Source organism: Dromiciops gliroides, chromosome 4 (assembly GCF_019393635.1).
Source record: "Dromiciops gliroides isolate mDroGli1 chromosome 4, mDroGli1.pri, whole genome shotgun sequence".
In the NCBI taxonomy this organism is placed as follows: domain Eukaryota; kingdom Metazoa; phylum Chordata; class Mammalia; order Microbiotheria; family Microbiotheriidae; genus Dromiciops; species Dromiciops gliroides.
The window spans coordinates 193,437,753-193,451,183 of record NC_057864.1 but is presented as its reverse complement, the minus strand read 5'-3'; the positions used below and the strand labels follow the sequence as shown (position 1 = coordinate 193,451,183).

Here is a 13,431-nt window from a genome sequence, read left to right as displayed (position 1 = left end):
TTTGTCTATATAATGGGCAGGTGATAAATGCTTGTTGGTTTGAATTGCATTCAAGGGGGAAAGAAGTGGCACAGGAGAAACCCGAGGGGGGCTTTCTGACTTACCGGAGCACATCTCGCCTTTGTATCGCACGCAGGAGAAGTCATCGCATTCACAATACTTGCCGGTAACCTTGCCAAAGTCGCTGCTGTGGCAGACGCACTGGCCACACAGGCATTCCCCTCTCTGGCTGCAGACAGGCTGGCCCTCCTGGGGGCTGCACTCATCCTGCTGGGAGGGGTGGTAATCCTCCTCGGAGCACTCGCACTGGGTGCCCAGCCAGCCAGGGCTACAGAGGCACACCCCACACTCAAATGTCCCATTGCCCTGATTGCAGCGGCTGCTTTGCGGTTCAGCCTGGGCCTGACAGGCACAATCACAGTCAAAAGTGACATACACGGTGAGGCTGTCCTTGAACCCCACAGGCTTAATGGTAAAAGATTTCTTCTTTTCCTGGGGACAGCCACGTACTTTGGCCTCGATGCTGAAGCTCACCTGGAGGGGAAATGGTCTCATTGGGACATAGGGTGCCTTGTGCCTTACAGCTCTACCTGGTAAGTAGTGCCAACCACTTGGGCCTAGAAGCTCCCCACCCTGCCAGAAAGTGTGCAAGCTAGGCACAGGATCATATGATTTATAGCTAGTTGTGGATTTACAAATTCTGCCCCCCCAACCCCCATCTTATTGAGTATGAGATCTGGAGAATGAAAGTGACTTGCCCAGGGTCACAAAGGGAACAGAGGTGGGAATCAAACCCAGGACTGTTCACCTTATACCTGCCCGTCCCCAGTATTTTACCCATCTCTTGTTCCCTCCATCCTGAGCTTGTTGGCCTAGACAGGACCTAAAGCAGTAAAGCGTAAGTGTGGAAATCCTGGGCAAGGACACAGACATGGCTGCATACAGGAGATGAGACAGTAAAGTCAGGGGTCAAATCAACAGCTGTGGACAGTATTTCCTCTGTGTGGCACTAACTGGCCTTAATGGGACTGAATCTGGGACCTTGTTTTTATGAGTACTGTACTCTAACTGAATTAATTGGCTACAGGCAGAACTTGTGACACTACTCATCATGGAAGACCAATCTGATACTGTGTCAGACACCACAACTCCCCACCCAGGCCATGCTGCTTAAACGCAGCATCACCAAACAAGACATTCGAATTCAATTCAGCAAAATTTACCAACACACTTATAGGCAAGGAAGTTTTCAAGCAAATACTCCTCTCTTCTCTTCCCCTCTCCTTTCCTCTCCTCTTCCCTCCTCTCTTCCCTCCTTCTCTCTCTCATACACATTTTCTTATGCTGAAATATAGCATGATATGGAGGAAAGGAGCACTGAATTTGAAGTCAGAAGACCTGAATTCAAATCTTAGTTCTCATGTTATCTGTGTGACCTTAGAAAAGTCATTTCCTTCTCTGGGTCTCAGTTTCTTCATCTTTAAAAATGAAAAGAGGGGAAGCTAGGTGGAGCAGTGGATAAAGCACTGGCCCTGGATTCAGGAATACCTGAGTTCAAATCTGGCCTCAGACACTTGACACTAGCTGTGTGACCCTGGGCAAGTCACTTAACCCCCATTGCCCCACAAAAAATAAATAAAAATGAAAAGAGATACTAGATGATCTTTCTAAATTCCAAAATGACCATAAAAATTATCTAGAACCTCAACAGAGAAGAAACAAACAAGGCAGGGGGAAAAGGGATAGTAAAGGGGGGAGTGAGGCTAATGATTTTGTCACTCTGCTTTTATATACTCATCAAATGAGATAACAGTGGTACAGCAGATTGAGCTCTCTGGGTCTGGAGTCAAGGAGACCTGAGTTCAAATCCAGCCTCAGATACTAGCTAGCTGTATGACCTTAGCCAAGTCACTTTAACCTCTTTTTGCCTCAGCTTCCTCAACTGTAAAATGGGGATAGTAATTGCCCCTAAACTTCCCAGGGTTGTTGTAAGGCTCAAACGAGACAATAATTGTAAAGCTTAACACAGAGTCTGGCACACAGTTATATTAATGTTAACTATAATTATTATTATTATTATTATTATTATTATAACCTAAGTAAACTAAAACTACAGAATAGGAATTGAGGAGAGTACTAGAGTGGTAAGGAGGGAATGGCATCCACAGAAATAAGTGGCCAGTGGCCAAAGGTTCTCACCGTATCTCCAATCTTGAGGCCAACACAGGACTTGAGACCTGGGATGACCTCATTATTTAGGCAGGTGGCATTAAAGGACAAAGACAGCTCCTCAGGAAGGTCACGGACTTCCAGCTCTACTTTAGAACGGATTTTCTGAGTAAAATTCACAAGGGAAAAGAGTAAGAAACAACTGAAAAGTAGTAACCTACCCATACCCCTCCAGTTCTCCAAAAATGTCAGATCACACAAGAGGACCAATGGTTTCAGTCTGGCCATGAGGTGAGGTTGAGGTTTTCAGAGGGAAATGGGAGAAGTATTATATCTTCCATTCCTAGCATCTTTCTCCCTCTTTGCATCCTTATCTCAGGGACTTCTAATATAGGCTCTGGGGAAAGAAGAAACCAGTGGAGCACTATTGCCAAACACACTGGTTTCCCATAGTGTCTGGAATAAATACAAAGTCTTCTGTTTGGCATTTAGAACCCTTCACAATCTGGCTCCATCTTTCTAAACCAATTGCACAATATCCTTTACAAACAATCCACATTCTAAACAAATTGGTCTATTTGCCATTACGCATATCCTGTATCTTCAGATTGACTATTCTCTGTCTACTATACCTGTTCTCCCTTCTCACCTCTGCCTCTATGCCAGCTCCAAGAGGCCTTTCCTGCTCCATTCCCCACCCCCACCCCAAAATTACTTTGAACACTTTGGCTTCCCAAGGACATGACACACTCACCCCATAGGCATCAACAATGAGCTGGAGGACATTGCCAGAATCTGCTGACAGCATACCCACTGTGGTCCCTGGGATGAGCTCGCTATAGTTCTAGGAGGAAAATATTCAACAATCATTGAGAGCCCTCTGCAGATGAACAAGGTGAAACAGACCTTCCAGGTCAAGAGTTCTTAAACTGGGGTTCAGGAATTTGGTTTGTTTCTATTTCAATGTAGTTGGTCTTTCTCTGTAATGCCATGTATTTTATTTTATTCTAAGCCATCAAAACAGTCAAGATATCACCCTCATGATGTCAATGGTCCTTCTGGAGAACAAAGGATCAACAACATCAACATATTTTGTTTTATGTACTAAAAACGTTATCCTGAAAAGGACTTCACCAGACTGCCAAAAAATTACAGAAAAAAAAAAAAGGTTAAGAACCTCTGATCCAGGGCAACTTCCCAGATACTCTCCAAACCTGACAGAGGGTCTACAGAGAGTAGTGGGAGGAGAAACAAGGTAGGGTAAAAACTGTGTTAATCACAGTCCTCAACACAGTCCACAGTCACATGTATAAACATGTCCTTCCACCCCCAATAATAACAGTGGACCTTTATTAAGCATTTTATGGTTGACGATGTGTTTTCCCCACAGCACTGCTTTGAGGTATGCTGGACTTTTTTTCTCTTCTTGATTTTGACCTAAACCTGTGATCTCAATAGTATGGGGAACTCCCAGTATGGAGATAAATTCACTGGACCAATGCTGATTGACAACTTGTCTATAAGTTGTCATCTTAGAGAAATGCCTTGGAGCACTTAGAGGCTAAGGGCCTTCCTACGAGAACCAAGTTAGTATGTGTGAGAGACAGGCCTTAAACCCAGGCCTTTCTGATTTTCGAGGTGGTCCTTTGCCCACTATACCATACTGCCTCTCCTATAGGAGGCAGCAAAAGTCATTCCCAACTTACAGAGGAGGAGACTGAATCACAAGAGAGCAAGAGTGAACATCCTTCCCAAGGTCACCCAAAGAATAACGTAGCAGAGCCAGGATTCAAAGTTAGGTCCTCTCGCTCGAGACCTAGGTCCCTCAGGTATACCTCAGTTGTCTCAGTGGTATATCTTGTCCTCTTTCCTGACTGCCAAACCCTAGAATCCTGCACAGTTCAGCAACCCTGCACCATTTTGTCCCTGGAATGGCCTTCCTGCCTATCCTTCCTCTACCTCTTTCACAGGGTTGTTGTGAGAATCAAACAAGATAATGGGTGTCACCTGATAGAGGCTGACCACATTTCGAGTCACTGCAAAGATTAAGTTGATGTTCTTCTGGGATAGCTTCTCAGTCATCAGCGCCAGAGAAGGATAGTCCTATTTTTAAAAGAAAGAAAGAAAAAGAGGATTTGTGGGTTAGTGGAGAGGTCCCCTGAAGGTTAAGAGGATCCTCTCTTTTTAGATTCCTGTCGCCCAGGTGATGGCTGAGTTGCTTTCATCCCATTGTCCTAAAACTATTTTATTCTTTGACTAGGGCAAGGTAAAAGAAGAATTATTCTAGAACAGATGCCATAAAGGGGCCAGGTGAATGATGGGAAAAGGGAGCACCTCCTTCCTCTGTTATCTGTTATCTCTCTCATGAGTTCATAGAAGCACAGATTTAGAACTGAAAGGGACTTTAGAGAAGCCATCTAGTCCAACCCCTTCCCTTTACAGTTGAGGAAACTGAGGCTCTGAAAGTTTAAGTGACTTATCCAGGATCATACAGGTAAAAAGGATCATAGGTGGAATTTGAATCTAGGTCTTCCTGGCTCCAAGTCCACCATTATCTACTCCACCACGATGTCTGACTTCTTAGCCTGGCTTTCAAGGTTCTTCACTATCTGACCCTAATCTACCTATTCCCATCATTTTGCCTCAGCTCATATTAACTCACATACACACACACACACACACACACACACACACACACGCACACCTGGAAGCCTCCCCATACCTCTCTTCAGCTTAAGCCCGACTCCTTTCCTGCTCAATACTTGTTGATCAATTGATTGGATTACCCTATACACAGTGGGAATTAAGTGTTGGTGATAGTCAGTGCTGGTGCTGAAGCTGATCCCACCTTCCATCTTTGAGGAAGTAGATGATTAAGCCAAGTAGAAGTGGTGCTTGCCTAATCTCTTCTTCAAAATCTTTAGAACAGAGACTCTAGACCTTCACTTAGTCATCTACTGTCACCCTAAAAGTCACAAACTCATGTCCAACTGAAAACTCCACTGTACCTTTCATCTTATTTGAATGAACATGGGAAAAGATGGTTCTATTTTGCCTCTAAAATAAAAACCTCTTTAGAGATAAGAAAATGTACTACCCTCCTTTCACTGGAGATGTGAGGGACTATGGGTGTGCAATGTTGTAACCATTATCAGACATGGTGGTGTCAGTTGATTTTCCTTAACTGTTTTTCTTGGTTTAAAGGGAAAGCCTATGAGCTTTGGGTATTGGGGTATGGTAACATATCACGAAATGACAGGGGTAGAAACACAGATACTGATAAAACTTTTTGAAAATAAATAAATGAATGAATAATAGCTAACAATTTATATAGCACATTGTTTGCAAAGCATCTTACATGCGTTATCTTTCTGGTTAGGTATTATTATTAGCCCCTATTTATAGATGAGAAAACTAAGGCTAGAAGAGGTTACAGGGTCAGGCCACACAGCTAGTAAGGGTCTAAGGCAAGATTCAAACTCAGATCTTTCCAACTTCAAGTTTAGCACTCTATCCTCTGTACTACCTAGGGAATACAATGAGGACAGGAAAGAAAAAAAGGAAGGAAGGAAGGAAGGAAGGAAGGAAGGAAGGAAGGAAGGAAGGAAGGAAGGAAGGAAGGAAGGAAGGAAGGAAGGAAGGAAGGTAGGGAGAGAGAGAGAGAGAGGGAGAGAAGAGAGAAAGAAATTAATTTTTAAAACCTTTATAGACTTGAAGACAATTAATCACTCATGAACCTTCCCTTCTCCAAGCTAAACAATCTATTTAATTTTTACCCAAAGGACCTGTTCTCCACCCGTTGTTGATCTCGGTCCTGCTCCAATAAATCCTCTCCAGTTTCTCGGTTGTATTATCCCAGCTAGGCATATTGTTCTAATTAGGTAGTAGCTGATGCAAAGAAGAAAGGATTGCCTCTTAACTCCGGTATTTTATTTGACTTTTAGTATGTCCCAGGTGCCAAATTCAGGCAGTGGAAAGGTAGTGGGTCTTGGGGGAACTCACCATAGTGGTGGAGGCAGAGTAGTGATTGTCACTGCCAATGTGGCATTCCCCATCATTGGGCTGAACGATTCCTGATAGCCTCCCGTCCAGAGCGATGTGGGTCTTGGCATCAGTGGTGAACACCAGCAGATGGGATGCATCATTCCTCCAGCCAATCTTTTCCTATTAAAAAAAAAGCCAACGAAGTCTCAGCCATGTTATAAGAAGAGAACAGAGTCCAAGGACTCAGGCCTGGATGGAGGAAAAGAGAGAGAGAGATGAAGAAAGGCTGGAAAACTCCACCCAGAGAATAACCTTTTTCTCTATTTCCCACCAGCCTATCCCACACCAGCACCTTCTTCCAATGTTTCTTCTCCCCTCCCAGGAAAATTATCCAAGAGCTAAGAGGTCCCAATAACCAAACGATGCACCTATCTGTGCTGGTCTGTGATGCTCAGTAAATACCTACCAAGCATGGGTGTTATGCTCAAGTCCTCAAAGGTCTCTTCCTATAGAATTTGATGGGGGGAGAATAATCTCATCACCTATTCTGGGAGTAAGCCAGTTCCAACAATAATGTTGGGTTATGTTCAGTGGAATTTGGAAAATTCCTTTCCCAAAGCAACTGAGATTGTTCAGGTCCTGAGAGGATGGGGAATACCCCATGAGGTACTCAGAGGGGTTCAGGATAGTAGATTGAATAACAATAACAGCTTGGGCCACATCAACCATCTTGAGATCTGTGTTCCACCAGAGACCTTTCCTCCCCAATATGCAATGCCACCTGCTCAGCCCTTGGCCCCCATCCCCCACACTCACATCACAGACCGTAGCTTGGATTATGGCATCAAATCCACCTTCTGGGGCGTCCCGGTTCCTTGATACATTCTGCTTTTGCACTTCCTCGTTGAAGCGCGTTACCTGATCCGTCAAAGTCAACACATGCTTGTAGCCAAACATGGGTAAGCAGCTTGTCTTCATTCTAGGGAAGGACAGGGGACCCTTCAGGTAAACCAGCCCTCCTAAGAAAGGCTGAACAAGGCAAATGGGGTAAGGGGATGACATGTCAGCATGCTAAGGCTAGGTCGATATATGGCCACAAATACCTGGGTAAGTCAATCTGTCCTCAAAACCCTCATATTTAACTAAATTATTCAAAATTGAATTAAACCTGTGCTCAGACCATGGTGCTAACTACAACCTTAAAGAAAACATCTGCCAACTGACTAACAGACAGTAAACAACAGTAAATGAATACATTATGCCTTGGTCAACACTTCTGTTCTTAATAGTTTGCTCATTTAACTGATGGCTCCTATCTATACAAGGGAGGCTAGGCCCATAGAAGGCATGTATCAAGTCACAAAAACATGAGTAAATACAAGCCTACATTTCCATTGTCCGAATCAACAAGCATTATTTAGTTGTGCTACCGGTCTATAAAGTGGACAGCAGCCATCGGTTAAATATTATACTACGGTTGAGAATTAAAGCATCGACAACAGGCATGGTTTACTGACTGCAGATTAAATGAGATAATACACTTAATGACGCAGATCGAATACACATAAAGCACTTCCTAAAGAGTCTGCTATGTATTATTGTTGTTGTTGTCATCGTCATTATTGCTGATTGTTGATGGACATTTGTTTATGCTGAAACGAGGTCAGGTTGCTTAACTTTCTGTGCCTCAGTTTCCTCATCTGTAAAATGAGGAGGTTAGACTAGATAATAAAGAAGGATCCTTCCAGCTCTGCCAGGTAGTTAATTGGCACTATGGATAAAGTACTGGACCTGGAGTCAGGAAGATCTGAATTCAAATCCCACCTCAAATGCTAGCTGTGTGATCCTGGATAAGTCATGTTATGTCTGTCTTCCTCAGTTTCCTCACCTGTAAAATGAGGAGGTTAGGGGGCAGCTAGGTGGAAAAGTGGATAAAGCGCCAGCCCTGGATTCAGGAGGACCTGAGTTCAAATTCAGCCTCAGATACTTGACACTTACTAGCTGTGTGACCTTGGGCAAGTCACTTAACCCTCATTGCCCAGCCCTCCCCCAAAAAATGAGGAAGTTAGACTAGATAATAAAGAAGGATCCTTCTAGCTAGTGGCTACTATTATTATCAGCAGCAGCATCATTACTCCTTTGATTGTTCCATACCATCTTGGCTCCTTGCATTTGAGGACAGATAAAAGCACCCGAGACAATAATTGGTTTATGTAGCATCCTAAATTGACTAGATGAGACTGATTTCTCACACAGGGAAGCTGAGACAGAGTAAAAGACATCTGCCTATGACCAAGCAGCAAAGCAGCCACAATACTGAACATAGGACCCAGGAGTCAATCCCATCCGGTGGTCTGTCCAGAGTCCCAGTGGCAGAGACTTACTCAAAGCAAGGGTTTTTGAGGGCCTCCGGTGGAGAGATATACATGTATGGGGACATGGGCTTGTCCACAAAGGCCCCAAAGCCTATACGTAGGTTACTGGTAAGCTTGCGCATCTCAGAGGCCAGCTTAGTCCCCAGAGACTGAATTTTCTGCAGGTCATCTCGCATAGAGTTGGACAGATCCATCAAATAATAGATGTCCACTGGGTAATCTTCCACCTGCCGCACTTGTACCAAGAAGGTCTGAGAATCATCTGGAAGGGAGGGAGGCAGAAGTTTCAGTACAGACTCCAAGGCATATATAGCAACTGGAAGATGAATGGCTCTGATCTCCCATTGGCTTTCCCTTTCAGCTTAGGGGCCATCTCTTCCCAAAGCTTTCCCTGACTGCCATCCCATTCCCCAGCCCCCATTACTAACATTCTCTTCCTCTCACATGATCTTCATTTTGCTTATCTATGTCAGTCAGTCAGTCAGTCAACTAGCAATTATTAAGCACCTCAGGACAACAAATGACAACAATTATGCACCTACTATATACCAGGCATTTGGCTGAGCACTGAGGATACAAAGGCAAAAAACAGTCCAGGCTCTCAAAGACCTCACAGTATAATGTGGAAGAATACACTAGGGTTGTCTTTCAGTTCTGAGATTATGGTGTTCCATGAGCCACAGAGAATTCCAAGAGATAGATAATTGATATAACAGAAATGGGTTTTTATAGTGATGGGCATTTGGGAATCATTAAAGCTAAGAAACATACTATGTACAGGGTTAGACATGGATACAGGAAGACCTGAATTCAACTCCTGTCTCAGGACCCTTACAACCTATACAACTCTGGGCAGGTCTTTTAACTTCTCTTAGCCTCAGTTTCCTAATCTGTAAAACAGAGCATCTACTTCACATGGCTGAACAACGACAATTTGAGGACGGATAAAAACATCGCCCCCCCCCACACACATATAGGTTGTTGTTGTTGAGTCATTTTTCAGTCATGTCTGACTCTTCGTGACCCCATTTGTGGTTTTCTTGGCAAATATACTGAAGTGGTTTACTGTTTCTTTCTCCAGCTCAGTTTACAAATGTGTGTATGTGTGCGTGTATCCTAATGCCTCAAAAAAAAAGGGTATTTTGCGTCTTATGAAGTTTCATTGTTGATTTTTCAAATTTAAATACATTTCAGTTTCTTGAGTTTGATGAATAAAAATAATGGCCTTCCTCAATAAAAGTTCTTCTTAAAAACTAAAATTCCCTGGGTACACGCTCTAAAAAAGGGTTCCATACATAAGTATGCACAAAAAAAAAAATACAAGGTAACCCTAGGAGACAAGGCAATAGTAGCTGGGAGGACTAGGAAAGACTTCTTGCAGAAAGTGGTACTTGAGCTGAGTCCTGAAGGAAAGCAGGAATTCCAAGAGGTGAGACAAGGAGAGGTGAGGTGAGGTGAGGTGAGGAGGGAGAGGTGAGGTGAGGTGGGGTGAGGAGGGAGAGGTGAGGTGAAGTGAAGAGAGGTGAGGTGAGGTGAGGTGAGGAGGGAGAGGTGAGGTAAAGTGAAGAGAGGTGAGGTGAGGTGAGGAGAGGTGAGGTGAGGAGAGGTGAGGTGAAGTGAGGAGAGGTGAGGTGAGGAGAGGTGAGGTGAAGTGAGGAGAGGTGAGGAGAGGTGAGGTGAGGTGAGGTGAGGTGAGGTGAGGTGAGGTGAGAGAGATTGTATTCCAGACCTGGGGGAACAAAAGCCCAGAGATAGGAGATGGAGAGACCTGAATGAGAATAATAAAGGCAGCTTGGGGAGTTGCAGGCTTCAGGGAGACAATGTGTAAAAAGACTGGAAAGGCTGGAGGGAATTGTGAAGAGCTTTAAATGTCCAACAAAGGAGTTCACCATTGATCCTGGAGGTAATAGGGAGCCATGGGAGTTTATTGAGTAGGGGGCAATGTCATGATCAGACCTACTTGTTAGGAAAAAGTGGCAGTTGTGTAGAGAAGAGACATGGAGTAGAGAAAGTGAGACAGAGAGCTCAATTAGGAGGCTGAAGAAATAGGACAATGTAGAGGTGATATAAGACTGAACTAGGGCAGTGACTGCATCAATGGAGAAAAAGGCACTGTGCAGCTTCCCAAATATAGTCCAGACCAAGTCCTTTTTCTATTATTTAATTTCAGACTCAACTCATTGTCCAGATATATTACTCACCAAACATGTAAGCTCCTTGAGGGCAGACTGTTTTGGTTTTGCCTTTGTATCTCCAGTACAGTATCTTAGACACTGCAGTTCCTTAATAAATATTTTTAAAAATTAACTTGAATTGATTCCTTCAAAAGCCTGTTCAAAATTGGCCTCCTCCAGGAAGTCTTCCCAGATTAGCCCCACCCTCCTTCAGATCATCCCATACTGTGCTAACTCTCGGTATTCACAGACAGGTTATGCTGGACTCATTTGCACATTGTTTTCTCATTGATCTTTAGTTAATTATTTGTTTTTGGCTCATCATAAGGAAGAACTTTCTAATCATGAGGGCTATCTGCCAATGGTAAGGATTGTCCTATGTGGGAACTGAATGGACCGCCCTGACTCCATCTTCTGACTGAATTCTGTAACTAGTTCAATTCCTTTTCTATCCAACTTCTATCTTGTGAGAAAACTTTATTACATTGTGGGATTTGGGAGAGAACTTTATTGCATTGTTCAAACCTAGCCCTATCTAGTGGGGAAGCTGGACCACCTCAACCTGCTGTCTGGAGACCCTTAACTAAGGCCCTAGGTTATGCTGACCAGAAGCCCATGCAGGAGATCTATGCAAGGCATTTTCTCCCAGTGATACATCTCCAGAAATCCATGTGTCTTATCTGAAAACTGGTCCCATATTGGTCAATTAGTTCTGGTTTCCTTTTTTTCCTTTGATTGAACATAGACTCTTGGGGAAAAGTTATTGTTGCAATTGTTAAGTTGTTTCAGTAATGACTGGCTCTTCATGACCCCATTTGGGATGTTCTTGGCAAAGACAATGGAGTGGTAAACCAATTCCTTCTTTATGGTGGGGAGTAGGACAACTCTTTTTCTGAGGTCAGGGAAATGTACCTATTCACTATCCCCCTCCCAACTTGGAAAGCCCCTAATCTTTCCTTCAATTAGAAGTCAAATTAACTAATTTTGTATTCGGGCTAATTGTTTTCTTTTAATTAATTGGTCTTATTTGACTAATTGTTTTATACATAAAAATCAGTCTCATTCTGTATTCAAGGTCTTTGGACCAACTGGGAAATCCATGGAACCATTTATTAAGCCTGTTTTGCTAATAAATCATAGAGCTTGGATCATTTCCTCAGTTATAATCCACCACATTTTATGATGACCATCTGTCAGGGACTTTAGAGAGAGAACTCCTGAATTGGGTATGGCTCAGGCTAGCAGACTTCTGATGTACTTTCCAATTCACATTTGACAATATTCCCTTTACCTTGTTTTTTAGTTTATAAAGCAATTTTCCCCCTAATAATCTTGTGAGATAGATAATGCAAGCCATACATTCCCATTTCACAGAGGAGGTAACTGAGATCCTGAAAGATTGGCTTCCCCGGGGTCAAAAAACTACAAAGTGACAAGATTTGAACCCAGGTTTCTCCTGTCAGAGCAGCTAAGTGGCACAGTGGATAGAGTGCCAGGCCTGAAATCAGGAAGACATTAGTTCAAATATGACCTCAAGACACTTACTAGCTGTGTAACTCTGAGCAAGTCACTTAATCCTGTTTACCTCAGTTTCCTCATCTACAAAATCAGCTGGAGAAGGAAATGGCTAAAACCACTCCAGTGTCTTTTTTTTGGGGGGGGGGTAAGGCAATTGGGGTTAAGTGACTTGCCCAGGGTCACACAGCTAGTAAGTGTCAAATGTCTGAGGCCACATTTGAACTCAGATACTCCTGACTCCAGGGCTGGTGCTCTATCCACTGCACCACCTAGCTGCCCCACACTCCAGTGTCTTTGCAAAAACAAAAACAAAACAAAACAAAACAAAACAAAATGGGGTCATGAAGAGTTGGACACAAGTGACCAGCCAGCTGGAAGAAGGAGGCCATAACTTGTCCAGAGTTACACTGTTAGAGGTAGAGGAAGAGCTCAAACCTAGATTTATCTGAAATTAAGGCCATTATTCTTTCCCCTAGACCAGGCTGCTTCTTCAAGATTTTGGTTACGGGTACATTGTTTCCTCGGTGAAACTAACTTCCCTGGGGACAGGGACCCTTTCTTTTCTTTCTTTGTACTTTGGCAGGGCTGGTAATATAATTCTGTACAATGTAGCATTTCAATTAGATGCCTGATAAAGTATGATGTCACCAAGTCTTTTATATATGCTTTGTCCTCTTGCTTATCCCTAAGCATCCTCTGTTCTCTTCTCCAGTCATTCTACATTCTTTCCTTCTTTTTCCCCACTTTCCAAACGCCAGAGACTCTCATCTCTCCTCTTTGTCTTGTCCATTACCAGCCAGAACCCAGAACCTGAGTCAAACAAGACTAGATTAAAAGCTGATTGAGAACAGGATCCCTGTTTTACCTCTACCTCTATTTCTTTGGACATTCTTCATTGTCTGGCACATAGTTCTTTGGTACATTATCTGTTTGACTAGAAAGTGAAACTTGGTGTCCCCAAATGGGCAGTTTTAACCTTTGTCTTGACCCCCTGTCCCTCTATCCTGATATATCCCTATCTCTTGTCCCATTTCCTCATTTTCTATTTTTTCTTTGTTCTTTTTTTTGGTGTGTGTGTGTGTGTGTGTGTGTGCGCACGCAGAACAATGAGACTTAAGTGACTTGCCCAGGGTCACACAGCTAGTAAGTATCAAGTGTCTGAAGCTGGATTTGAACTCAGGTCCTCCTGAATCCAGGGCCAGTGCTTTATC

General features: G+C 43.4%; 1 protein-coding gene across 1 annotated transcript in view; it reads right to left on the bottom strand.

The window, feature by feature from the left end:
* The window catches only part of ITGB3 (integrin subunit beta 3), a 75,351-nt gene that overhangs the window by 26,060 nt on the left and 35,860 nt on the right, over window positions 1-13,431 (bottom strand). Inside the window, exons 4-10 of the mRNA XM_043999530.1 lie at window positions 8,538-8,790; window positions 6,970-7,132; window positions 6,172-6,333; window positions 4,177-4,272; window positions 2,924-3,013; window positions 2,200-2,334; window positions 105-534 (exon numbers count right to left, since the gene is read on the bottom strand). Of these exons, the coding sequence (XP_043855465.1) occupies window positions 105-534; window positions 2,200-2,334; window positions 2,924-3,013; window positions 4,177-4,272; window positions 6,172-6,333; window positions 6,970-7,132; window positions 8,538-8,790 (1,329 nt within the window). The remainder of the gene's footprint in view (window positions 1-104; window positions 535-2,199; window positions 2,335-2,923; window positions 3,014-4,176; window positions 4,273-6,171; window positions 6,334-6,969; window positions 7,133-8,537; window positions 8,791-13,431) is intronic.